The following is a 24,662-nucleotide window of genomic DNA, read 5'->3' on the forward strand; positions in this document are numbered from 1 at the left end:
CCTCCCTTCTGAGGTTTGATAGCTACAAGCAAAGGGTAAATCACCCTTGGCACTCCCTGCCCGCCCCAGCCCTGTTTCGGGGAGGAGGGCGGAAGGTACGCATCTGCCCGGGGCTCTCGCGGGGGAGCAGCCGAGTGCCCGCTCCCACCCCAGCACTCAATCCAGGCTGGGCTTGCTCCAGCTCTCAGGAAGAAGCAACGTCCCAGAAAAGCAGCAAAATTCGAGGGCTGTGAACAAAGGACGCCGGGAGGGATTATCCTCACGGGGACGGGGAAGGAAAAGTTGGGTGGCTGGAGCACCACGACGCGTGCACAAGCCGCGGCCGCACAAAGAAAATCCAACCTGGGCGCTAGTGACAATAAACAGGCTCTTCAAAACCATCGCTGCTGCCCGCGTGGTTTAAATGCCACAAGCAGGAGGATGGCCCCAAAGCCCCTTCCAAGAGCAGCAGCGCTGTGTCTTTAATAAAAGGACACGGGAGGCTCCCAGGGACCGCACCGAGCTGTGGGTTCTTATTTATTTTTTCGGTAAGCCACCCCCACGCCTCCTGCCCCCACCGCTGCCCTGCAGGGAAAGCACATAACCGTCCTCCTAAATCAACACGGTCCTAATGATCTCGCTCACTTGACCCCCTAGCACGACAGTGTCAGATGCAAACACGCGTACAATAAACTTCACTCCATCTTTAGCTTCTCGCTGACAGGTTTTGATTCATGGGGTGCTGAAACCCATCTGAGGAAAATTACCTCTATCAAAACGCTGCTATCTCTGCATCTATCAACCCCTGGTAGTGCCCCGGGGCCGTGCTCCGGCGTGCAAATGGGTGCACCAGCATCTGCAGGGAAAGCTGACCTTTCTGGCAGGATGTCAGATTTATTTTCTAACCTTACTACTTCTAGGCTTGTTCCCTTTGCGCTCACGCCATGATCGTTATTTTGTAGTTTGTCTAAAAAAAAAGGGGGGGGGAGGGAGGGGGAAAGGGTTTATGAAGGACTCCGAGCCCTGAAGCAAAGTCTTTCCTGCGATCTGGGAGCATTTCCGCAAGCATATTGATGTATTTGTGCTCTATGTGATCCCAAAGCTTTAATTTTGACCCCTAAATGCCATCTGGGGGACCACAGGGCGCTGGCGCAGCTCTGCTGTCAGTAACAGCATCCCGCCACCACGGGGACCTGCCTTGGGATGAGATCCAGGCTCCCTCTTCATCTGGAGTGCCCGGTCTAAATCGCACGGACCCCAGGCTCCGAGGGGGCAGGCTCTGCACCGCCCCAGGCAGAATCAGGCCCCTCTGCCCCCAGGGCTGATGTCCCCAAGCCGCTGCCTACCCTCTTCTGGGCAGGGAAGAAGGGAGCAGCATCCCTCCAAGCAGCATCCTGAGGAACCTCGGGCTTCAAGTGATCTTTTTTTTCCTTGAGGCAGGTGACATGAGTGGGGAAGTGCCCTGGTGCACACAGGGAGAGGTGCCGAGGGGCAGTAGGGGCCATACAGCTCCAGACTGGAAGAGTACCTGTCAGCACTGCTTACATCCAGGTTTAACAGCTTCTCCTCTGGCTCATATCACTTATTCCCAAAAGAGAGAAGGATCCATTCAAAACCCGGATCATTCCCTCCCTCCTGGGCAAAGGCACAGTGCTGGTGCTGGAAGAGTTAATGCCAAAAGGCATTAATTCGTGGTTTCCATGGTGCACAGAGCTCTGGCACTCGTGGCTGCCCTGCCAACAGAGCAGATCCCGGCTCCCAACAGAGCAGATCCCGGCTCGGGGCAGGCAGAGCACAGCTGGTTACCTCTGAACTCCGCACAGGAGCTTCCCGCAAGGGAGACTCAGCCCTTCGCTGGCGGCGAGCCCGCCGCTCTCCTCTCCCACCTCAGCTTGGCAAGCTGCGAGCAGCAGCTCCTGCAGGGCGGGATAAGGAGCTGCGGCAGCAGTGCCGTGCCGCGACGTTCTGGTTAACTTCCCAAGGACTCAAAGTTTGTACAGAGGGGAAAGACCCGCCGCCGGCCCCGCTCTCAGAGGGCGGACATGTAGATTCCCAGATCACCTAAAAGCATCTCAGTGCCTTTGGCATTCAGGGCAAGAAGCAGGACAGCCGCCCTCGGCCCCCAGCGCCTACAAGCTTCTAATAAATGATTCATCACAAGCGCCTCTGATCTCTGCACCGAGCGAGCTGCTGCCAAGGACGAGGCCTCCGAGGCCCCACCACCCTCCACCACATCCCCCTCTGTGCTCACAGCACCCAGGTCTCAGACACGTAGGTTAAACCGCAGCTGCTCCAGGCGCGTGCCACGAAATGAGACTTCAGGAGTAAGGTCAGGCTCATCCCGAGCAGCTGGGGAGGGTGAAGGGTGAGGAGCCGGCCCGGCTCTCCAGGAGACCCTGACACGGATTCAGACCAGGGGCAAGGGCCCAACGCACGGGAGATGCTCCACGCGTTCAGCTGTCGCCTGCAGCTATGCCGCTGTCAGATCACAGCTCGCTGCCCTGGTTTGGCCAGGCTCCTTGCACAATAACAGCCACATAAAAGGTAAGGCAACAGCCTTCAAAGGCGCAGCTCCCCGGCGTGCGGGGAAATGACTCGCTTGGTGCACCCACTCTGTGTTTTAAAAGGCCACGTCGCTACGAAATCTCTGCCCCCGAGGCCAAGTTTCATGCTGCATGGGCAGAGTGCTGCTTTCTCCGCAGATTAAAGCGTCCCCAGGAGGAAACCGCTCTGGATTTGCAGATGAAGCCCGGAGTATCCTCATCACAAATGCAGAGAGACAGACACGAGCCTCCATAATCGCATCCTCGGTGTTTTCATTCTCGGAGGATGGAAGGGTGTGTGCCCACATGTGTGTGTAAAGCTGGACCCTTCTGGTCACTCTCCTGTATCTCGCTGCAGCATGACGGATGGCAGGATGAAAAGCAGAGCCCCGAGGCTTTCAGGCGATGGTAGATTAATGATGACATGGCCTTGACCTCCAAAAGGTAAAGGTTATGAAACACTCAAGGGTAACTGGGCTTCCAATTTCATACCCGGAGGGTGAATGACAGCAACTGATGGTTTTATTCTCAGAAACACTCCAATCCTAGGACGCGCAGCTGTCACCCACCACCTTTTTGAAATTCATCTCAACGTATTTATTCCTCCCGTTTCTTTCCCCTCGTGGGCTCCGAGTGCTGCGAAGTCCTTCCGCAGTCGATGCTCCCCGACGCCAGCGAGCGCTCAGCAGGGGACGGGAAGCGACAGGGAAGCCCGGGGTTTGTACCGAACTACTCCCCGTGTGCCGTACACCCCTTCCCATTTCCATCCGCAAAACTGCCTTCCACAGAGACCTTCGCCTCCGCGTATGCAGAGGAGGGCGCAGGGACGAGGAGCGACCGACGCTCCTCCAAAAGCCCGACAACACACAGGGGTGATCTCCGGCTGCCCCTTTCAAGCCAAGTCAGCACAGCTCTTTCGTCTCCAACAGCACTTTGTGCTTCCAGCCCAGATCTGGAGCTGGTCGCAGGGGGATACACACTGCGGCCGAGCCAGCAGAGATAGTCCCAGCCTTCCTCCAAAATACCACCACCACAAGGGCTCCGCTTAGATTAGATACACGCGGCAGGAATATACATTAAAGTCCCTATCACAGTCCTTATACAAACAGCGTTAGAAGGACCCTCTGTTCTGCTGCCATGTAGGAACGGCTTTTAAACGGCACAGCTTAAACAAAGATCACACAACGCAGGCGGATCCGAGGGCCTCCACGCACTTCAGAAACATCAAACACAGCTTTATCTCTGTGGGAAATGGACAGCAAACCCCCAGCGCCAGCAGCTCGACTCGGGGACTCGGAGAAACGTCCCGTTTGCCGCCTCACAGCGAGACGGTGGCGACATCCGACGCAGCTGGGTCTCGCCGACAGCCTCACTCAAACACACCCTACGCCGCTGGACGATCTGCACCCCCTGCTGCCTCTCCCGGACCTAGGTTACAGAGTCAGTCCACAAAGACACCTAAAGTTAGAGCAAAGCTCGATCTTCTGGCTCCCTTCGTCTGCTCAAAAGCTACTCTCGGTGTCTGGGACAAGCCTAGTGCAGGACCAGGCCAAGCTGCAGGTCTCTGAAGATCTTTATTTATGAAAGGAGGTGGGAAGCATGAGGAGCACGAGCGTTTAAAACGCCGTGTCTGCTATGGTTGTATGCCGGGGAGGTCCCCACTTATTCACACTAACGAAGCCTGAGCAACACCGGATCAGTGCCTCGCTGCTTTCTGGACTAACTCACCTCCCAGCAATGTTTTTTTACACAAGCTGAGGGGAACAGGCACCCCAAGCTTGCTCCTTGCCCTTTCTTCCAACGTGCATCTTGGAAAACAGGTTGGAAGGCAAAAAAAAAAAAAAAAATCCAGTGAAAGTGTTTTTCCATCCATCGTGTTGGGCAGGAGCCGCGACAGCCGGCAGTTCTGAGGTTTGTCCGTGTCAAGGCCCCACGGCTCTCACAGTTAGAAGTTTATGCTCACCCCAAACGGGATCAGCAGGGGAGGAAGGGAAGAAAGTCACAGACATGTGCTAAGAGTGCACCTGCAGCTCTCCCAGCGCCGAGTTGAAAAGCATTCTTCGACTTCGACGTCAGGGATGAAACAAACACGTCAGGAATGCCGCACGGGCGAGCGACGGAGACGCGCTTCAGGTGCGCCACAAGGCAAACGGCCTCCGAAGGGGCTTTTCATCTCTTTGCACCCGCCGAACAGCATCTTAAATGTCACAGGGCATTTACAGAGGCTCTTCCCTCCTGAAGTTCACCGGCGCCAGCGCGGGAAGGCTTTGAGGCGAGCCCTCCGCGTCCGGCGCCGAGCCCGGGAGCGGGTTTAAGAGCGATACACCTGGCTCTGCAAGGGGAGGCCGGCAGAGTTAAAGCCACTTGGCAGAGCACGAGAGTTTTCCCTCAAAGAGTCCAGCTGTTATTAAAAAGAGGCAATCGGGCGATGACTAAACATGATTTGAATTGCACATTAGCCCCACATTTACCAAAAAAAAAAAAAAAAAAAAGAAAAATCCATTCTATTCAAACCCAACAAGCGCAAAAATGACAACACACCACGGCGAGGTTAACCCTTCCCCGGCAAGCGGCAGCGCAAATCCCCACGCCTCCGGCAGGCAGCGGGACCCGCCGAGCTCACCACGCTGCCGGGTCCGGCAGACCTCGCCAGCCAGCTGAGAACTGCCCCGCTGTGCCTGCGTGCTGCTGCTTTACACACTGAAAGAAGTCCCTGTAAAAGGCAGTGAAATTGTGGTGAGTTTGCAGAACTAGGAAACCGCTGGGTGCAAATGCGCCCGCCGCACCGCAGCCGACAGCAAGGACGACGACCGGAGCCACGCACGTTCACTCTCCCGGGGATCCCAGGGTCCATTGCTTAATTTTGACTCAAAGGTGGTTTTATCCAGGCTCTGTGCCCACACCCAAGGGCCTGGGAAGCAGGCGAGCGCCCACCACTCCTGACCCCAAAGGTGAAGGATTTTTCAGTAATAAACGAAGCAGGTTGGGAGAGAGACCAGAGTTTTGTCCTGCTGCCAGAAGCTCCCGAGGCACCTGGGGCCTGGCAACGACTTTGCACCCCCTGACCGACCACTGCAAAGACGAGTCCACGGCTCAAGAGAGCAGAGTTAGCGACCCAGCCGTTCAAATATGACCAGGGAAAACTAAACTGGCCTGCAAGAAAAACCGGCAGGGCAGAGCAGCACCTCCCGGTGCAATTGCGCTGCCCGGAGTTCAATTATAAAAGGCTTCGTGCTAACCTACAAACTAACCTCCAAGCAGAGCAGCTCAGCGCTGGCTGCGACTCGGCCTTTCTCCCACCATTTACACCTAGTTTCTCTTTTGGAGGAGCAGAGCGAAGGCTGCGTTATCGATTTTCTCTTCTTTTCTCTGCCAAACAACTCTCCTGAGCTGAGGGTGCGGCTGGACCCTGCAGGGCCCCGCGCCGACGGGCCAAGCCTTCACCCAGGCGATGCCAGGGGCCGGCTCGTGTGTGACTTCTGGGCCGGACACTTGGTTTCTCAGGCCCCAGACCATCCTCCTCCCAGCAGCAGCGCAGCGACGAGTGGAACAGCCCCACCTTCCAGCGGAAAGGCAAAGCCCGAATCCTGCGGAGGGGGGACACGGTGCCGAGGGTCGCTCGATTAGATTTTGGACTGGAGAAGTCAGCTGCCCGACCCCAGCAAGGAGGAACCGCCCTGCAGGAAGAGCGGACATCCGAGAGCATCCCGGGCTGCCCCCGACCAGCAAGGCACCACGGGAAAACCAAACTGCACGCGCCCGACTCACGGAGCAGGAGAGGAAACGCGCAGGCCGACAGCCTTCGCCCACACACACCTCCCGCGCGTCCGGCTCCACGCAGATGCTCGTCGCTTCCACGCGCGCAGAGCCTTCAGACCTCTTTCAACCAGAAGAGATAAAAGGCCGTGGGTAAAGCACTCCCAGAGCACCTTACGTTTGATCTTTTATGGTCGCTTAATTTGGTTTCCCCAGTATCACTAAAAGCTTCGGATTCTAGCAGAGCCCGAAGGGGAATGTCGCGAAAGAGCTGCCGCTCTGCAAATATTCAATGAACTGAACGCTACCAATTGTTAATTCAGCACATTCTTTCCTCCGGGATGGCAGCTCGCGTGCCAGCGAGGCCCTGCCCCGGCGTGCAGCTGGCCAGCAGAAACAGCCTCGTCCGCGGGGACCCCTCCCGGGCACATCTCCCCTGCGACCGCCCGCTCACTCGCTTTCACGTCTTTTAAATAACAAGAATGGCCAGAGTCCAGGAAAAGGTATATTAGCCACTAAATTACCCGCGGAATTAAGCTGTTCCATTCCAAATGTTATTATAAGACCAGGTTTTTAAACAAGCTTCTTTTGGCCCTGCAGGATGAGCGTGCTTTGACAAAGCCGGGCCTGGGAGACACCCAGCCACGCGCCCGCAGCGTCGCTGCAGGGTGCCCGCTCTCAGAACCCTCGGGAGAAAGGTACTCGAGGTGGTCCTGGCTCTGGCTCCACAGTCAAGGGTCTCCAGCCTGGAGCGAGCGCCTAAGCACCCCACACCCCTCAGTGCCCTAAAGGGCCTTCCAGAAAGTGCGGAGCTGGGAGAGATCAACTCTGCCTTTGATAACCGAACCGGAGAGGGGTTTGAGAAAGCCAGGCTTTCCGTTCCCAAATCAGTTAAGACTAGGAAAACTTTTGGGGGCTGAAGCGTGTGGATCATTTGCTTTTACGGAGGGTTTTCTAACACTCCTGCAAAACCGCCAGCACCACGTGCGCGGCGGCGAAGAGGAAGCTCAGAGCCCCCCATAAAAGCCACAAACCCAAGACTCGGCGCAATGTCACCACAGAGGCCGGCGCTGCCGGGGGATGCAAAACCGTCGAGTCTTCCAGGAACAGAAAACACTGCTTAAGTTATCTTAATTAAAAGGATTAAACGGAAAGGAGGGGACGCTCGGCAGAACAGGGCGAGGTTTAATTCGCCAGCAGACATTCCCCGCCGCCCCCCTCCACATGCGCCAGCACACGCACCCCTCTCTGCGTTTCACAGGGGGGTTTGGCGCTGGCTTTACTTTTGTCCTCCGTGGTGAAGAGGGGTGAAGGGGAAACCTGACTTTGTTTCTCCGGTTGAGACTAGAATAGGCTCTGGAAGGCCGGGAGCGAGAGCTGGGTCTGCCATTCTTCCCCGGCCGCTCCTCCAAATTCCTGCAGCCAAATGGTTCAAGAGCCCCTGAATGGGACATAATGACATCATTGATTGAATCATAATAGAGGGGGAAAGGGGGGGTGGGGAAAAGATGTATTTGTGTTACAGACAAAAGCGAAGTTCTGTTTCACAGCGGGGACCAATGAAGAACCAGATGACTGGGCAGAGGGAGGTCAGAGAGTCCCCCCAGCGTTGTCCCCCCCGGGAGCGAGCCCTTCGCCACTCCCCGAAGGTTTGTCCGGGACGCGGAGCCCTTTCAGCCGGCGCCGGGATCAATGTGCGAGCAGGAGTCCCCCTGACCCCGCGCGGCGCTCTCGTCATTTATTTTTAAAATGACATCGTGGGTGTGTGTAAGTGCGCGTAAAGGGCTGGGGCGGAGGGGGAAGCGCTTCCGAAGGAATAATGGAAAACACCAAATTGCTTCAGGAGCTGGAGCCGGCAGCAGGCGGGAGCGACAGCGCAGCACCAAGCCACGCCGTCACTTCGTGTTTGTTTGCTGCACAGCAGCTTCCTCCCTTTGCCGTAGGGCTGCGACGACCACATCACCACAGCTCAGGGACCAGGTTAAGCTGAGCCACGATGGTGCTGCACCGGCAGATCCTGCAGCCCAGCAGAAGACCCTCCAGCCCTTTCGGGGGGCGGCTGGATGCCAAGTTGACATTTCTCTCAGAAACCAAGTTATGTCTTTCTTCAGCTGCTGTTTTTCCATCCTGCCTAGGTGAAGGCTGGAGAAAACAGCACATGATGCCCAATAAGCACTGAAAAGATAACAAAAGCCACAGTCTTATCAGGCGTAGAAGGGCGTAAGATGTTCTCACGTGGCCAACCACAAGAGTTTCCAGTACAAAGAGAAGGACAACAACAGGACGTACAGATTGCACCACCAACCCCGGAGTCGCCCCCACGCACAGGAGAGCCAAGGGCAGGCTCTGGGTACCCTACGCCACCCCCAGGGTGGGCGCGGGGGCTCCAGCCCCCAGAGCAGCCGGCTCTCGCAGCACCTCCCTCTGCTTTTTCCTACAGCCTGAAACCTTCACCGCCAGGTCCCTCACGCCCTGAATTCCCTCAGCACCAAAACCCCAGTCACTTAAGCACTGACCATAGTAAAGGGCAGCTCCACCTTTGCCTGATGTAGAGCTTATTCACAGGGAAGCAAGAACTACCAGGGGCTTTGCAAGGGCTTAGAGCGCCAAGTCAGAAGGTCCAGAACTGAAAATTCAGGAAAGCCCTGGCAGGCAAGGAACAAAACCCCCAGCAGAGCCAGCGGGACAGAAGAGTCACCCTGGACAGGGGTTCATAGGAGGCACCGGGGAGATCGGGAGGAGCCCGGTCACGGTGACGCCTGCTCGCAGACGTGGCAGCCAGAAAGCAGCCAGCGTGACGGGAGAACACGCCACGACCAAGACACGCACAGGGCAGCTCTGCAAGCCCAGCACTGGCCACAGCACCCGCTCGCTGCCATCACGCCAGGCCTGTGCCGCTGCCCACGCTGTCCGAGAAGGGGAGAAAGCCAGTGGCAAGATTTACAAGAGCGTGGGTAGCTAAGGCAGCAGGAGAGAGAGAAATTATTTTTGGATATGCTGGAGAGGAAATGCCAGAGGGGAGGAAATAACAGCAGCGGAGAGCACAGGTGACCGAGGGTCACAGCACAGGCACTGGGGAAGGGACGCTCCGAGGCACGGGCTCTCCGGCTTCCCAGCCCCTCGGGCACAGCGACTTACCCGCTGCACAGCTGAACTTGAACCCTTCTGGCACAACTGAGTTTTAGGGGAGCAGCAGGAGAGCACCAGCGTCTCCACCAGGCGAGAGGACGGGCTTCCCGGGAGCACAACGCTTGCGCTCCTGCGCGGTTACGCGCCTGCAGGCAGACGGTCAACCCGAAACCATGAAATTACGCTCCCACCTGAAAAGCGTAACTCCTAGTTTGCTACAACACACCTGAGGCTCCTCATACCTCGTGCAGCACGGCTGAGCTTTGCGTCTCATTAACTTCACTACTTCCCATCAGCGTGACTCATTCACGGGAGCAGAGAGTAAAACGTTTAGAAAAGCAACGAGGATTTCGCTACTAAAATAGCGGAGAGACTGCGGAGGCAGGAAACTTGAGTGTATTTCAAGCTTTTAAGATCTGCCTAGCCCAGAAAGGGCAACAATGCCTTGAAAGGCATCTCAGTCCGACACTTGTGCTTCAAATTCATCTTTACTCGCCTGCGCGGGAATCAACCCGCACAGAGTCAGTCTCGTAGCAGCCTGGCACACACGACCACTGAACACGCCAGGCAGAGGCTGGTTTCTCCCACACCCAGCGACTGCAGCTGCTCCACTCCATGGGCACACATCGCCTCAAGCTCCTCAGGGCTCCTGTGAGGTTTCTGCTTCGAGCAGCAAACCTAGATTTCTTTTCCCCTGCGTACCAGTCTGGAGTTATTTGCAAGGGACAAGGCTGGTTGGTCAGAACTCATTATTTGCCTTCTAGGAAACACAAGACCTCAATTTCCTTGCACAATCCCATCGTACACCAGCTGGATCACCAGGGATCAGGACTGGAAACCACAAATCCATCCCTCTTCCCAGAGGGGACTGTTGCATTGCCCTTGGCCAGAGTGCCCTGGGCCAGCGAAGACGACCACGCCCTCAAGGGGAAGCCTGCTTTGTCTTAAATGAAAAAAAAAAAAACAACAAAAAAATGAGGTCTGTTAAACCTATATATTTTTCTTGTAACCTCAGGTCTTATTTTGCAGGGGGTCGGAGCCCTGGGAAGGTCGGGGTTCATGTCTTCAAGCACACCAGTAAGCCACGTGCTGGCACACAGGCGGTGCCCAGCCTCCCCTTCCCGCGCCACGGCCCCTGCGGCAGCTGCTCTGCCCTGCGCCTCGCAGCCACGTTGGGCAGCATCCAACAGCCTGTGTCCAGAGGCACTCCGGCACGGAGCTTCGCCACGTCCAGGATGGGGATGGGGAGGGCTCTCGGGGTGCAGGAGTGCTAAAAACAAGACTACACCCCCCCACCCCCCGCTACAAAGGGCGAACATAAACACCTCTCCCGCCCTGCCCTCCACCCAGGGATGCTGCCTGCGCCGGCGACTCCATCAACAAACCCCTTCCCCGAGCGACCCCGGAGGGGGCAGGGGCGGCGGAGGCCTCGCTTACAGCACCCTTGTGTTAGAACGTCCATGACTGCCAGCACTATTCTTCACCTTGTCACTTCCCATTATCTTAAACCAACAGGCCCGCATTCAGCGGCTCAACTTGGAAAATAGCGACGTCGCTTCGCAGGGGCCGGGGCAAGGAGAGGCAGCGAGGGGACGGGCGGCACGCACCCATCGTTACTGCGGCACGCAGCGAGCCCAGCGCGGACCCTGCGGGGCTCCTGCCCAGGAGCCAGGAGAGAAGAGCACGTTCCTGGAGGATTAGTGCTCACTTTCTGTAAATCCTTACAGGGGCCAGCTGGAGACTGTCCAGTTTACCTGCAAAAGCCTTAAGGCCGGAACGCCCCAAAACCTCTCTTTCTCTCCTGGAGACCGAGGTTTACCTTTTGATACTGTTTCCTATCTGCAGACAGACCCGCTCAGCAACAGCAAAGGCAAAAAAAGGCATGAAACAGGTCGGCCTGGGTCGAGCCGCCTGCCGCCGGGCCGCCCACGGGCACCCCCACAGTTAGCGTGGGCTGACGGCTTTCCGGGCTCACACAGCCGCCTCTCGCCGCCTTCGACGCTCCTCGCTAGTCGCGTTATTTTGTACCGGGACCTCCCGACTCCGTTTCCGCACGCCCATGCGATTCTAGCTGCATTCTTCTACCTGACCTAGTTTCTACTTTCTGCGGGACTACCGAAAAGCTTCTGTAATGAGTGAAAACATGAGGGGTGTTGGAGGGCTTTGCTCTTTTACTCTTTAAGCCAGGACTATTTTTTACATCTTCTCCCTCTGTAAATCCAGCTGCCTTAGTTACCACTAGGCCAACGCAGAGGGAGATGGAAAATCCTTTAAAAATTACCCAAAGCAGCTTTTTAAAATACCTAAAAATATTAAGATTTAAAAGCACACTGTCATGGGAATTTCGGGGCACGGGGAAAGAAGCGCAGAGCGCGGCACCGGGTCTCTGCCCGCAGAAGGCTCCCGATCACCGTGCCGTCTATCACGACACACCAGCTCCTCCACACGTGGCACGTTACCCTGCCACTCCATGGGAGAAAAACTCCTTTTCCGTGGCTGATCTGAGAAGTGCCACGTGCTCCACAAACCCACCCAAAAAGCTGAACTCGTGCGGGGGTCCTGAGGAGGAAGGATGTGCAGACAACACGCAGGCGAGCCGTCAACTTCTCGGGACAAATACAACCTCACCACGAATTTACGGCTCGGTGAAGACATGTTCCTGGGCCGTCTTTTTTGTGTATTCTAATCACAACGCACTACAGAAGGTGAGAGCGCGCGACATTAAGATGAAGCACACAAAGACAAGAGGCTGGCTTATAACCTGGAGGAGACGGCTCTCCTCCACTCTGCCACAGCCGAGACTGGGTAGAAAGCAGAGAGGACGGCAACAGAAAGATGTAAAGCTGATGACAGCCAGAAAAAGTGAACTTTTGGGGCAAAAACCAAAAGTAGCATTCAGGGGCACGTGCCCTTTCAAACAAGGCAGGAGCCACCTCTTCAAAGCGACAGCAGAAGGTATTTCTTGACACAGCCTGGCCACATAAGCCAACCACGCTCTTCCGGAGCGCAGGCGTATACCCCCATGCATGACTCGCCCGTCCCTGGTGCGAGCTAGGAGCAGTCCTCGGCCACGAATCCTCTCTCCTTTCCTGTGCCAACATCAGCACGTCTCCCCCACCACCATCCTTCGCTTCCTTGGTGGTTAATAGCTTCTCATCCGGGGCTGGCAGGGGGTGTTTGGAAAGACTGCAGGCAGAAGAATTATCCAGGAAAAGGATTCCTCCTCAGCACGTTATTATAAGCTTGCTGGAAGCCAAACAATTAAGCCAATTGTTTTCTCTCTCTCATTTAGCTGTTTTGTATACACACGGGCTTTCTGCCGGTCCGCTGACCCCTGCTCCGCTCCAACACCACACGCACGTCACGCAGTCAGCCTGCCAGCTCGGCCAGCTGATCTCCAGCAAGCGCAGCTCTTATCTGCTCCGTGTAACACACATTCTCATTAACCGGAATTAAACCAGCATTAATCTAGAATCGTGACTGATGGCCGTATTAAAGCATTAACTCTTCCCAGCCAGGAGAGTCAGTACCTTTTGATCAAGGGGCTACTTTGGCATCCTGTGCTGCTGCCGCTGCTCAGGACCCGACCTGGGACACCCGCAGGGCTCCCGACATGTCTCATGGCTACAACGCTCCGGCCGTAAAATGGAAGACTTGCAACAGGCAAAGGAAAAAAAGAAATGAAGTTATTTAAGGTGACACACGGTTTGGGAGTCGCGCTCCCCGCTCCGCCTCGCTACAGACGGGTCACTCCACCTCTCACCAGACACAGACGCTCCCCTCTGCCCCGAGAAGCCGCCGCGCCGGTGGCGGGACAGGTTCCCCACGGTGAGGGATGAGATCGCTAGGCGCGCAGACCGAGATTTGCGGCAAAAATCCTTTGTTTCGCCCCCAGCTCAGGGAAACGCGCCGGGGAGAAGGGGGCTCGGAGCGGGGACTCCCGGCTCGGGGTGACCTCGGAGCAGAGGCGCTTCACCTCTCTGCTCCCAACCTCTGAACGGCCGAGGGTTAATCAGCTAATTGCTCGTAAGGCAGTTTGAGGCCTCCACGTTAAAGAGGAGATATAAAAGCCAATTATTTTAGTCATCTGTTCGGATCGGGAAAGGTATTTGATAATGTAATACAAAGGTGGCAAACAGAGCTTTTATGTTATCCCAAGGGCTCTTGCTGTCCATTTGGTGCCAACGCTTTCTCAGCAGGAGACTTACAAGGCTATTTTATACATAAAGAGCAAACCACCCCCTTGGAGAAATGCTTCTGAATCAGAGCCACGACGCAGGCAGCTCCCTCTGCAGCAGCAAACCCTGCATATAAAACACGCAGCTAAACATCCTCCCCTGGGGAGCGGCGAGTTTGAGGCTTACAGGGAGCAGCTGCTATAGAGAGGGAACATTTACAAGTGTGGGGGGTTAAGTACAACTAACAGGAGTCAAGGGATGGTAGCTTTAGGTCAGCGAGTGTGTGCTTTAACAGGAGGCCTCGGAGGGGAGAGGCAGCGCTACAGGGAGATAAACGCTTGCTTGATTTATTTTAAAAATTAATTTGATGGCCCCGTGCTGCCTTGAGACAAACAAGCACCTGCCTCTTCTGCTCCAGCACCGCCAACCTTTCTGTTCGCCTGCTCTGCTCCCAGCGACCGGGGTCTCGCTTCCCCTTTAGGCGGAGAGGAAGAGGATTTCAAACTTGAAAGATTTCTACCCCAGAGGGCTAACAGAGCGGCAAGGGGGTTCAAAGCTACAGATGAGTTCACAGCCACTAACGCAGCTCTGCATTTGCTCCCTGTGCACAGCAGGTCTGAAATCCCCCTTAGCTACGATTCTCCCCCCCAACATCCCTACCCCTCCCCAAACCAATTTGAATAGGAAATGAAGTGTGGCTCCGGGGAGACAATGGTTTATTGTAAAGTTTTTGCTGCGACGCACGGTATAAAAACCTGCCAAGACACATGTAAACATTCGCAACTGCCAGGCTCCTCCGTAATGAAAAGCTATAAAGAACACCCAGGTGGGAAGCACAATACTACCAGCTAATTAAAGTAACCAATAATATTCCTCCCAGGAATGCAAGAGTGTGTTCCGCTCAGTGGGAGAAGCCACTTCTAAGCCCATGAACTCAGCTTCCTGGTGGAGCAAACAAAAAAGGGACACGGCGCGGCGAGCCCTGCTGCTGGACACCGCTCCACAGCGCGCGGCCGGAGCTCGCGGGGCACACAAAGCCCAGCGCTGGGTGAGCCGGCGGCTGCTGCTGGCCCCACCACCGACTCCTGGCCGCGGGCACGTTGCCTTCCCCACCGGTCGGGCTCCATCTGTACGAGGGGCAGCAGGTCGCCACTACCCAGAGAGCTGCGATTGCTGGCGAACGGCTTGGGGAGCTGGGACCTCGCACTTGGGTGCTCTCAGGTTTTTGCCACACGCAGGGACCACGGCGCAAGCGGGAGAGCCTGTTCCTGCCATAAGCCCCGGCTTCATTAAGCTGCAGCCACACAATCCTACCCAGGGAAGGCCACGGCCATAAACATTGACAAGGCATATATTCCTCCTGAAAAATGGGAGCTCCTAGTGACAGGGTTAATGATGTTTGAGCAGCCTCTCACCCTGAGCTCCACATATCCCAGCCTTAATGCACTGGCCTCCTTCCCCCACCCCCAAAGGGACAGGAGGAAGGGGGGGGAACAGCGACCTCCAATGCCAGATATTTTCTACATCAGTGAATTCCCAGGGCCAGCGGAATAAAGCAGAACACTCGTACGTGGAGAAACAGGCAGCAAAAAAGGTCAAACCCGTCCCCCCGAGGAGGAGAGGGGCTTATTTCACAGGGATGGAGCGAGGACGAACCTCCCCTGGCTCTTACCCTTTCCCGCACTGAGAGGAGAGGTCTCCATGCCAACATCATCCAGCTGTTGTAGCTGGACAATTCCTTTCACTCACCACTATTTCTGAACAGTGCTGCAGCACGAGGTTCGTTAAAGCCCAGAAGAGCAAAAGACTATTTTTGTTTGGGAAGCGCGCAGGACGTTGTGTTAATCTCTCAGTATATATTTATCCTTTCTTCTGTTTTCCCCAAACACGCTAAATTCATCCTCTCCCCAGTTTGCTACAGAACACGTTTAGGCAAGGGATTATCGCGCTGATAAGCACACGTTTACCTCCCAGCACACCCCGGGGCCCCCCCAGCATGCCCAGCGCCCTTCAGCAAAGCCCACCCTTCCAGCCAGAGGCAGAGCGTGGCTCCGGCTCCTGCCCCACCGACAGACCCCGCAGTCAGCTCCAGCACGCAAAGGCTGAGCTACATCAGCCTCAGTATGGGGACCAGAGAGGGGTTACGCCCAGAAGCCTGCGTGTATTTCTCCCCTGGAAAAAATAAATAGCTTCAAGACCAAATTCATCCCCCTACAAAGCTCATCTCATTTGTACTTCAAAGGGTTATTTCCTACCGGGGAGCCTGGACGCATTCTCTTCAGAGAGCTCATTACCTCGGTCGTTACAGACTTGGCTCCCACCCCAATCAGAAACACGCACTTACGCAGTGCGAGTCAAACGCCTGAAAACAAACCAGTTACAGCCTGCTAAACGGGGTCTCTTCCCCCGTTAAAATTTGGGCGAACAATCTTAAAACTCAACACCTCTACGCAGCAGTCGTAACTAACTCAAAACCGTATCACGAGTTGCACACACAAAAACAAACAGAAGGAAAGATGAAGGAAACAGCGCCGACAAGCCTCCCCCGGGGCCCTGGGCCCGCGCTGCTGCATTAATAAAAAGATGTAAAGCCTCAAGCAGCACGAAGGCTTTGAACGGTCACGGCACGCTACGAGCTGGAGCACTGGGCTAATCTGGGGGTGCAAAGAGTATCCTGGAGGCCGAGGCACCTTACCTTCTTGGAGAGCGAGGAGACATTCAACCCAAATCTTTGAGCCCTTTCCTTCAATTTATCCATGTTTACCTATAAAGACATAGGAAATAATTTTAGTTGTTTTTAAATCACCGTCACAATTTTAGTTTTTTAAATCACCATCACTCAAGGTGCAGGGATGGAGATACGGCCGCCTCCCAGAAAAGCCTCCGGCGCAGTGATTGCCCCAGAGAAAGCTCCTCCGGGCACCGCACTGCCCCGACACCCAGCAGCAACGGCCCCTGGCAGCGCCGAGGGCTGCAGGAGAAAACCCAGCATCCCAACCAAAGCAGCCAGAAACTGCCAGTCTGCCCCTTGGCTTCCTCAAACCAGCCAAAGGACAGACACCCCACGTGCTGTTCCCCCCTGCCCCCGAAGGAGCGGTTCTTTCAGAGTGCGACTGTGAGCTGTACCCTTCCTGGAGCAGTCTGGTCAACACAAACAAAACAGCCTTGCAGGCAAACTTGCCAGCACTCCTAAAAGTCACCACTGCTCTCCAGCTGCCACAGGTTCAAGAAGCCATCGCTGCACCCTCACCCTTCCAGGACTGTCATGGCACTACCTAAGGAAGTCCCACCAGCCTGCGGGGGCTCCCAGAGAGGCGTCAGCCACCACGACAGCACCTACCCCTAGCGAGCACAGGCTTGGGGGGACAAGCATCTGGAGTACGTCGTTCTGCAGAGGAAACCCTGGTGATCTTCTGCCTCGCAGATGCTCATGCAAGATCTTTTACCGCCCTGGCACCAGAGAAACCTCTGACCTTGCCTGGTGACAGATCTTGGCTTAGCTCTGTTCTGCTCACCCTCAATCGAGCACGCAAACACTGAGCTGGCTGCCCAGGGCGAGAGCTCTCAGCCCTGCATGCTTTGGTGCCTCCTGCTTAGACCTGGGAGTCAGGCAGGCGAAGCAGCATCGGCCATTAAAAGCAGAGTAAGTTACTACAGGTCATTCACTGTGTCCACTCCTGAAGCGTAATTCAAGTGATTAAAAAAAAAAAAAGCAAGGACCGAAAATCAGGCATATGGAAAAAACCCAAATCCGCCTTTGTTCCTTTCAGTGTTTCGTTCTAGAAGCAGCTCGTCTGAGAAACCATCCCAGAGGCCGCCAAACACTGCCAAGGGACGGGGACCCCTCGACTCCAGCGTGGGCACGTCGTTAACTCGCGCTCCACGTGTGCCGTTCCTGGACCATTTTGGTAGTTCACCCCTGCAGACAGGAACCTCTTCCTACCGCCTACAACCCGTGCCAACGCCTGACCAGCAGTGACTCAGGAACAAGCAGCATTTCTTACCGTGGGTTTGCTGTCTGCAGAGAGGCCTGGAACGAGGAGGCAAGAAAAAAAACCCGGTTAGAGAACAAACACTGGAGCAGCACCTTATCTAAAGGAGGTGCAGTAAAGTCAGAGCGGGGCCCGGAGCGGCCCTGCGCCCACCCCACCACAGACCAGTTTGATCTGCTGTCCTGTTTTCCCCAGCGTCTATCTCTGCTCGCTACGGAGTGAATCCCCCAATTTCTTTTTCACCTTCAAATCACCTTCTCCACCCGCAAAACCGCTGCCCTCCCACCTCGCTAAGACAGCTTGGGCAATCGAACCCGAGGTTTTTCAAAGCCACGCGATGCCTGGCGCTCTGTTCAGGGATACCGCGGGAAAACCTGGCTAGTGTCTTCCAGTTGTGCTTGACAAATAGATACTGGGAAAAGCATCTGAACTACCAAGGGAACAACACATGTCCTTTTTCTTCCTGATCCTACAACTCCCGCTCAGAGCTCCTGGGCACGGTCACAAAAAGGGACAGAAGGGAAAACAACGGCAGTCCCACCGGCAAGTTTCTTTCCCCAAGAATAATTAAATATTTGCAGTAAGGTCACTCCATGGATTGGTTCTGCTTCACCTCCTCACCTTTAGTCGAAACTGTGGCCAAACCAAACCTGCCAAAGGTAAACAGAGCTTAGTCAGAGACTCGGGCGAAGATAAGGTCAGCCGGTACCTGGCACGTCAAGTGAACTTCTCCTTCAAACACTCTGCACGAGCGTACTTGGGTAAAACTGCTCTGGGGCGAGACTAGCGGGAACACACTGTTACCAGCTCCTGCAGTTCCTGCAGGAATTCCCGCGCTTACTCTGCGTACAGTGATTCCCCACTTTCTTCACAAAACCAACCTCAAAGCCCAGAACGCTAGTCCGATCACCAGCAGTTCACCATTCCTCCCTTTCCTCGCCCTGTCTTTCCAGAATAACTGTGAGAACTGGCAGAAATTTCACCGGTATTTTAGCCGTAGCGACCAGTAGAGCATGCAGCAAACACTCCGCAATCAGACACGGCCCAGAGCTGGCGCGCGGGCCTCCGGCCTCACGAGGAGCACCGCCTCCCTGCAGCCGTAACACAGCCGCGAACCCCCCAGCAAACCCGTCCGCCGGTTGCTCGGGCTGGGGGCGTCCTCCACCCCGTTTCCCAGGCTCCTCCCCAGCATTGCTGCCCCACCGCCCACGCACAGCACAAAGCCACGTTCACCTCACGCCAACATGACCTGCCGTGCGGGCAGCCGCGTCCCGAGAGATCTTCTCCCAAGCAAGAGGAGGGGAGAAGGCTCCAAGCGTAGACTCACCGAGCTGCCCGCGCTGCCTTCTTGCTCTCCAGGCTCACGGGCACGTTGAAGCGTTCGGCCCTCTTCTGCATTCGCTGGAGGAGGGAGAGAAAGGAGCCAGCTGAGGAAGAGCGAGGATTTGAAGGGTACAGAAAGGAGGTTCTGCAGAGAGAGGCCGGCACGCTGAATCCCGCGGTGGGCTAAGGCTCCGACGTGCCCTGCTAGACCGGCAGCACGCAGTCTGGAAAGGGGAAGAACACCTCCCTGCACCCGCAGGGAAAGGGAGAGGTGCTGCAGGCACCTTCCCATGGCTCGACACCACCCAAGAAGCCACCCCACAGCCTCCAGGGGGTACGCTCGACCAAAAGGCACCCTCGTGGTTCTGAGAAACACAGGCGTAATAAAAACCCTAACAAAAAAAGGTAGGCCATCGCTCCGCTGCTCAGGGAGCGCTCCTAGGAAAGGAGACGTGCCAGAAGAGAATGGGACCGGGGCGCCGACAGGCACGGGCGACTATTTTAAGATGATACAAGGCTGCAACCGCGCTGGAGGCCGGCGTGCCAGCACGCAGGCTGGAGCGCCGCACACCTGGCCCAGGGAAGCCCTCGTGCCAGGGGGAAAGGAGCAGCGCTCCTGGCAGGGACTACAAAGGGAGCGGCCCTGACTTCCCTCCCAGAGGCAGGAAGCAAGCGGTAGGCGCAACCGGCTTCGGCTCATTTGCAAGGAGAGAGGCAAACAAGATTCCCTTTTCTTCCCCCCACTAAGCAAAAAGGCCAAATATGCCAGAAAAGGGGATTGGGGAGGTGTTTGTTTTCAGGGAACTTTATCTGGCACAAGCCTTTTCACAAGAGGCCGACACCATTCAGGCAGTTGGCTCAGCCTCGCAAGCAGAGCTTGCCATTAGCAGAGCAATTCAAGATGAAATTCAGCTACGTAGAAAGGACTCGGCCTGCTGCCCTCGCTGCAGGCAAGGCCCGCCTGGCTCCTAGTGCGCTGCGCTGGGCACGGAAAAGCTTGGAGACATGGGAAGCGCATGGGTTTGCACCTACGAGTACTAAATCCCCTTAAAAGCTTACGGGAAATATTTAACATTTTATTATTACACAAGGGCCCAAAAATGCGTTTGGTGTTTTAAAGGTTAGAGAAACAGATACTATTTTAACGGAAACATTTACTTTAGCCAAAAGCACAGTGAGGAGCGTAATAAACATGTGCATCAAAACAGAGATGTTTAGAAAAGATGGTAGAGGAACACCGCTCCTAACCCTGTCAGTACTGAGGAACTTTTACTCAACTGGGTAGAAACAATAAAGACAGAAAAACATCCCACTTGGGTCAAAGCCTATTTCCTTCTTCTTTCTGACACTTGGAAGACCACCCAAAAGAAGAGCCTGAAGAGGCAGCTTCCAGAAGTCGCCTCGACTCAGACAAGCCGTGCCGGACCAGAGGGAAGGCTCCGCTGCCCCAGCATCCCCCCGGAGGGGGCTCTCACGGTCAGACGGGCGGTGGTCTGCCTCCCTTACGCCCTCCCAGACTCAGGGAATCCACAGCAAACCGCGGACTGAAACGTGCTCACGCCTGCGCTCGTTTATCCCCGATGGTCGCCTTTCCTAGGAATTTGTCTCCTTGGTTTTTGGACTCGCCTGTGTTCCTAGCACGCGGAACAGCCCGCACTGACGGCCTCCACCGTTCAGTCATGCACTGCATGGGAAAATAATTCCCTTTTATCTTCAAAAACCATCTAGAACATAATTTTGCTGAGACCTGAGTCACGCTCAAAAAAAAAAGTGGATTTCCTGCAAATAGGTTTGGCAGAATTTGGAAAAAACCAAAGGGCAAGAGCATAACTTCAGCAAGCTCTTAACGAGCTCTTTAACCAGCTACGGCCAGGGGCAGCCCTGCATCGCGGGGGACATCGCTCCTTCAGCAACACCCCCAGCTCCCATCAGGTGCTGTGTTTCTCCTCATTACTCCTTCACTGAGGTCATAATCCTCCCCTTGCGACATCACCCCGGTTGCTGTGGAAATGATCGTGTCCCAAACAGAAGATTAAAACCCTAAAGCAGCGGTGAACAGCAGGGAGACAAGAGCCGTGTTTTCATAGTGATTTCTTTCTTATGGAACATGAACAAAAAAATAACGGGGAGGATTAGAGAACCACAACCAGATTCCTGAAACTCAAAAGTTTCGCAAAGTTTTCCCAGAGGAATCGGCGGCTTCTATGTGTGTTTGTTTTAAATAAGCCCAGCAAACATACGTGACAAAGCTAGGGAAGATAAAGATGAGATGATCTGTTAGCTCCTATCAGTTCCTCCCCAAGTGACTACTGCCTGACACGCATCCCAACAAAGCTTCGTAGTTTTACGTGTCTGAAGCGAGTCCCAAGGGACGGGGATGTGCCACAACCCGGGGAGCCCTGCAGCGGAACCATTCATGCCCCAAATAGCAGGAAACACAACTCATACGCCAGAGTCGTAACAGAGGCGGTTCAAGCCTACCAGGCTTTATCGTCCCGAGCACAGGACGCTACGGGGTAAAGTCCACCTTGGCCTGCGATGGAACGACAGCCCAGGAGCGGCTCGGCTCGGCGCTGCCGAGTCTCGGATATTGGGGTAGGGTCAGTGGTGGATGGTGGCGGAAGGCAGCGGCCGCGAGCCCCAAGGGAAGAGGCATCAACGGACGACTGAGAGAAACATTCCTTAAGATCTAGCGTCAGAATGAAACGTGCCATGGGGTCACCGCTCTGCCAGGTCACTCTGCAGCCAGCGACCGGTCAGCAATATAAAATCCAGGAAAAATAAAGCAGGTTTACAATGGAGGTGCTGACGCAGCCCCACCAACGCACAAAGGAGTCTCTGAATGAAGGGAACAAGGAAAACGACACCTCGGAGGACAAAGAAGCAGCCTTACCTCCATCTGCGATATTTCTGACGTTATCTTCACTACCTTCTTTTCCGTAATCCTAGAGGTGTTGGGAGAGAGAGAAATCAGAAGAGCTCCCGCTAGTTTCACAGGCATGTCCCGGCGGGAGCGGCATCGGGGTTCTCCTCCCAGCCACCCGTCTCCAGCAACGCCACCTTAATGGAGGGCCTGTTTGTGAAACAGGAGCATCCCCAAGCCAGCATCCCCCTCGTGAGGGCAAGCACAGAGCCAGGTATCGATGCTAAAGTGAAGTACAAAGCCTGTGAAACTTATAACCAAAGTCTAGGGTGTAGTGGGGGCAGGACACGCACGACCCAGTGAAGGCGCAGCCATGGGTTCTCCTGCCAGCCTAACCAGTGCCTTGAGCATTCCTGAATTCCTTTGGCCATGAGGGGAAGCAAGCTGGAAAAGACACAAGAACCAGCCACGTTCTTTACACGGGCTTGGGGAATAATTAACTCCATTTAAGAGAAACAGTCTGCGATTTTAGCGGGGTGCTGTAGATGCGCCTCAAAACGCCGGGTGGATATTACAGCAAGAGGCCGCAGACCTACGTGTCCAAGAATAAACCCCTGCCCATCTTAAGGCTCTTAACAGTAACTTTCAGCTCTCGTCAGAAGCCCAAAGCCTCGACTGCAAGCCCCAGAGAGCTTTATTCCTTTATGGCCCTCAAATACAAAGGATTGTTCTGTTCTAGTTCATGGGACAGCCACAGGCAACTTTCCCCAGGTCAGCACCAGCACCCCGAGCCCAGGCTCCATTTCAAACACACACTTCCTGAACAATGTGCGGCTGACAACAGCGGGACCTGTAAAAGGACCGAACGAAAATATAATGGAGTGGGCGTGCTCCAAAGTTTATGCTCCGAAAACAGAGCTCAGCCTCGAGGGGGAAAACAAAAGAGGAAGAGACAAAGTTCGGAAGTTCCCAGGCTAAGTGAAATAGCATCCTCCTCCCCCAAACAACTCCCATAAAACAGTGGGTCACAGCCAGCCTCATTAAGGTCTCCCATTTAGAAAAATGCACTGCTTTTGTTCCAGATTCCTGGACAGGTTTCTCATTTTATGCCCTGAAAGGTAGTAATGGTTTAATGGCACTTTCACAGGAAGCAATTCTGCCTGGGATGTGGGGCCGGGCGCTCCCGGCGCGGCTCGGCAGGCACAGGACGCCCCCTCCTGCCCACACGCCACGGCCGGCAGCCGCCAGCGCCGGGGCTGGCTTCGGGCTGCCGGAGGGGAGAGCAGCCCCGCGGGGGGGCAGCCAGCCCACCGGGCCACCGCCCAGGGCTGAGGCGGGGGCCACACCCCCGCTCCAACACCTGCCGCGGCCCCCTTTGGCCCAAACTCCAAAAGGGGGCTGTACGAAGCTTATCACCGCCGGCCCTCGCGCCCCACGGGTTTGCTTTGGTTTACTCAGAAAGGATAGTTACACGTCAGGCGATTTCACAGGAGGCTCTTCTACTTTGACGGGTGGCTCTACCGGCTTCTGCTCTTCTTCCTGCAAGGCAAGGAGTCGAGAGGTCAGATAATAAATGCTCCGGCTGGCCGAGCAAGAGAGGAATACACCACGGCGGGGACGCTGTCGAGTCTTTTGGGCTCTCACCGGTTTAAAAGGCACACGCAGGTATTTCAGCCTGCACACGCCCAAAGATCTCTGCGTTACAGGTTTAACCCAGCCCACTACGGCACGGTTTGCAGCAGGACGCAACGTTACATGCTCACAGCATGGAATATCACACGCAATCCCTGCCTCAGTCTGGCAGGGTTTGAACACGAGCTGCTCTGGACACAGACTCTTGATTTATCCAAAGTCTAATCCCTTACAGAAAGTCTGGGCTTCAGAAGGCTGAGGAAATAACTGGAGTGAGATGTCCCCCAGCCCGCCTGCCGAGCCACCAAGGAACATCAAAAATTATGCAGCGCTCGTGCTCGATGCCCAGCATCCATCTGGGGAGATCCACCTCACCCCTCACAAAATACTTTTTGTGAAACCAGGGAGAAATCTTCCACATCCTCCTCGCGGGCACACGCTTGCCAAGCGGCAAAGATCCTGGCCGCCGGAGGAATCAGTTTCCGCTGCTGTTTTAAGCGCAAAGCGCTTCCCCAGGCCGGATCTCCTCACCTCCTGTGGAAGAAACTCTCCTGCTTTAAGGCTCACCCAGCCTGGCCCATGCTTGGCACCGTCAGGCCACCAGCTTGGTAACTCCTTCTCACATGTTTGTTCTTAAAACCCCACCGTGCTCCGGCCATGTTTGCTGTTCATTTTGCGACAAAAGCACGGGGCAACGCGGCACGAACCCTGCCGAACGCAGGCAGAGCGACCCCGCTCCCAGCCGGCAGCCGCGCACTGGGGTTACATGCGCCACCCGAGCCCAACACTGAGCTTTTGCAGTGAAATCCAGTGCGTTCGGACCCAACACAGAAAGGCCACGCTTTAAAACAGATGCGGCGGCCCCAGGTACCTCCTGGCGCACGGAACCGCCACGCGGCTGGCGGGAGGTCGCACGCCATCAGGCAAACCTGAGCGCCTGCACAGGCCGTTGGCAGGACAGGCTGCCTGAGAGACAACCTACCTCAATTTCTTCTCCCAGGACGTCTTCTTCATTTGCTTCTTCTTCAGCTGGAGAACACAACAACAGAGCAATTACAGCAGCAAATTACTTCAGTAACGTCTTGCCTTCTCAGGTAAACACTACGAGTTTTCCTCGGGAAGCGAAGGTGGTTACAGCCCCATGCTCAGCCCAGGGCTCCCCCTTTCACCCAGGAGCCCCACACAAACGGGGGCTGAAGCCTGGGGGTCTCTCCCCACGGACAGCCCCAGAAGGAGCCCGCCGAGGCCCCCGCCAGCACGTGGCACC

At 55.5% G+C, this 24,662-nt stretch overlaps 2 protein-coding genes across 2 annotated transcripts in view; both read right to left on the reverse strand.

The window, feature by feature from the left end:
- The window catches only part of CD63 (CD63 molecule), a 63,213-nt gene that overhangs the window by 28,728 nt on the left and 9,823 nt on the right, over window positions 1–24,662 (reverse strand). The gene's annotated exons all lie outside the window — the stretch shown is intronic.
- SARNP (SAP domain containing ribonucleoprotein) overlaps window positions 1–24,662 on the reverse strand; it is a 31,943-nt gene that overhangs the window by 5,969 nt on the left and 1,312 nt on the right. The window contains exons 3-9 of the mRNA XM_075075783.1: window positions 24,378–24,424; window positions 23,235–23,302; window positions 21,794–21,845; window positions 18,905–18,978; window positions 18,199–18,227; window positions 17,590–17,615; window positions 16,281–16,349 (exon numbers count right to left, since the gene is read on the reverse strand). Coding sequence (XP_074931884.1) covers window positions 16,281–16,349; window positions 17,590–17,615; window positions 18,199–18,227; window positions 18,905–18,978; window positions 21,794–21,845; window positions 23,235–23,302; window positions 24,378–24,424 — 365 coding nt within the window. The remainder of the gene's footprint in view (window positions 1–16,280; window positions 16,350–17,589; window positions 17,616–18,198; window positions 18,228–18,904; window positions 18,979–21,793; window positions 21,846–23,234; window positions 23,303–24,377; window positions 24,425–24,662) is intronic.

Source organism: Phalacrocorax aristotelis, chromosome 26, assembly GCF_949628215.1.
Source record: "Phalacrocorax aristotelis chromosome 26, bGulAri2.1, whole genome shotgun sequence".
NCBI lineage: Eukaryota > Metazoa > Chordata > Aves > Suliformes > Phalacrocoracidae > Phalacrocorax > Phalacrocorax aristotelis.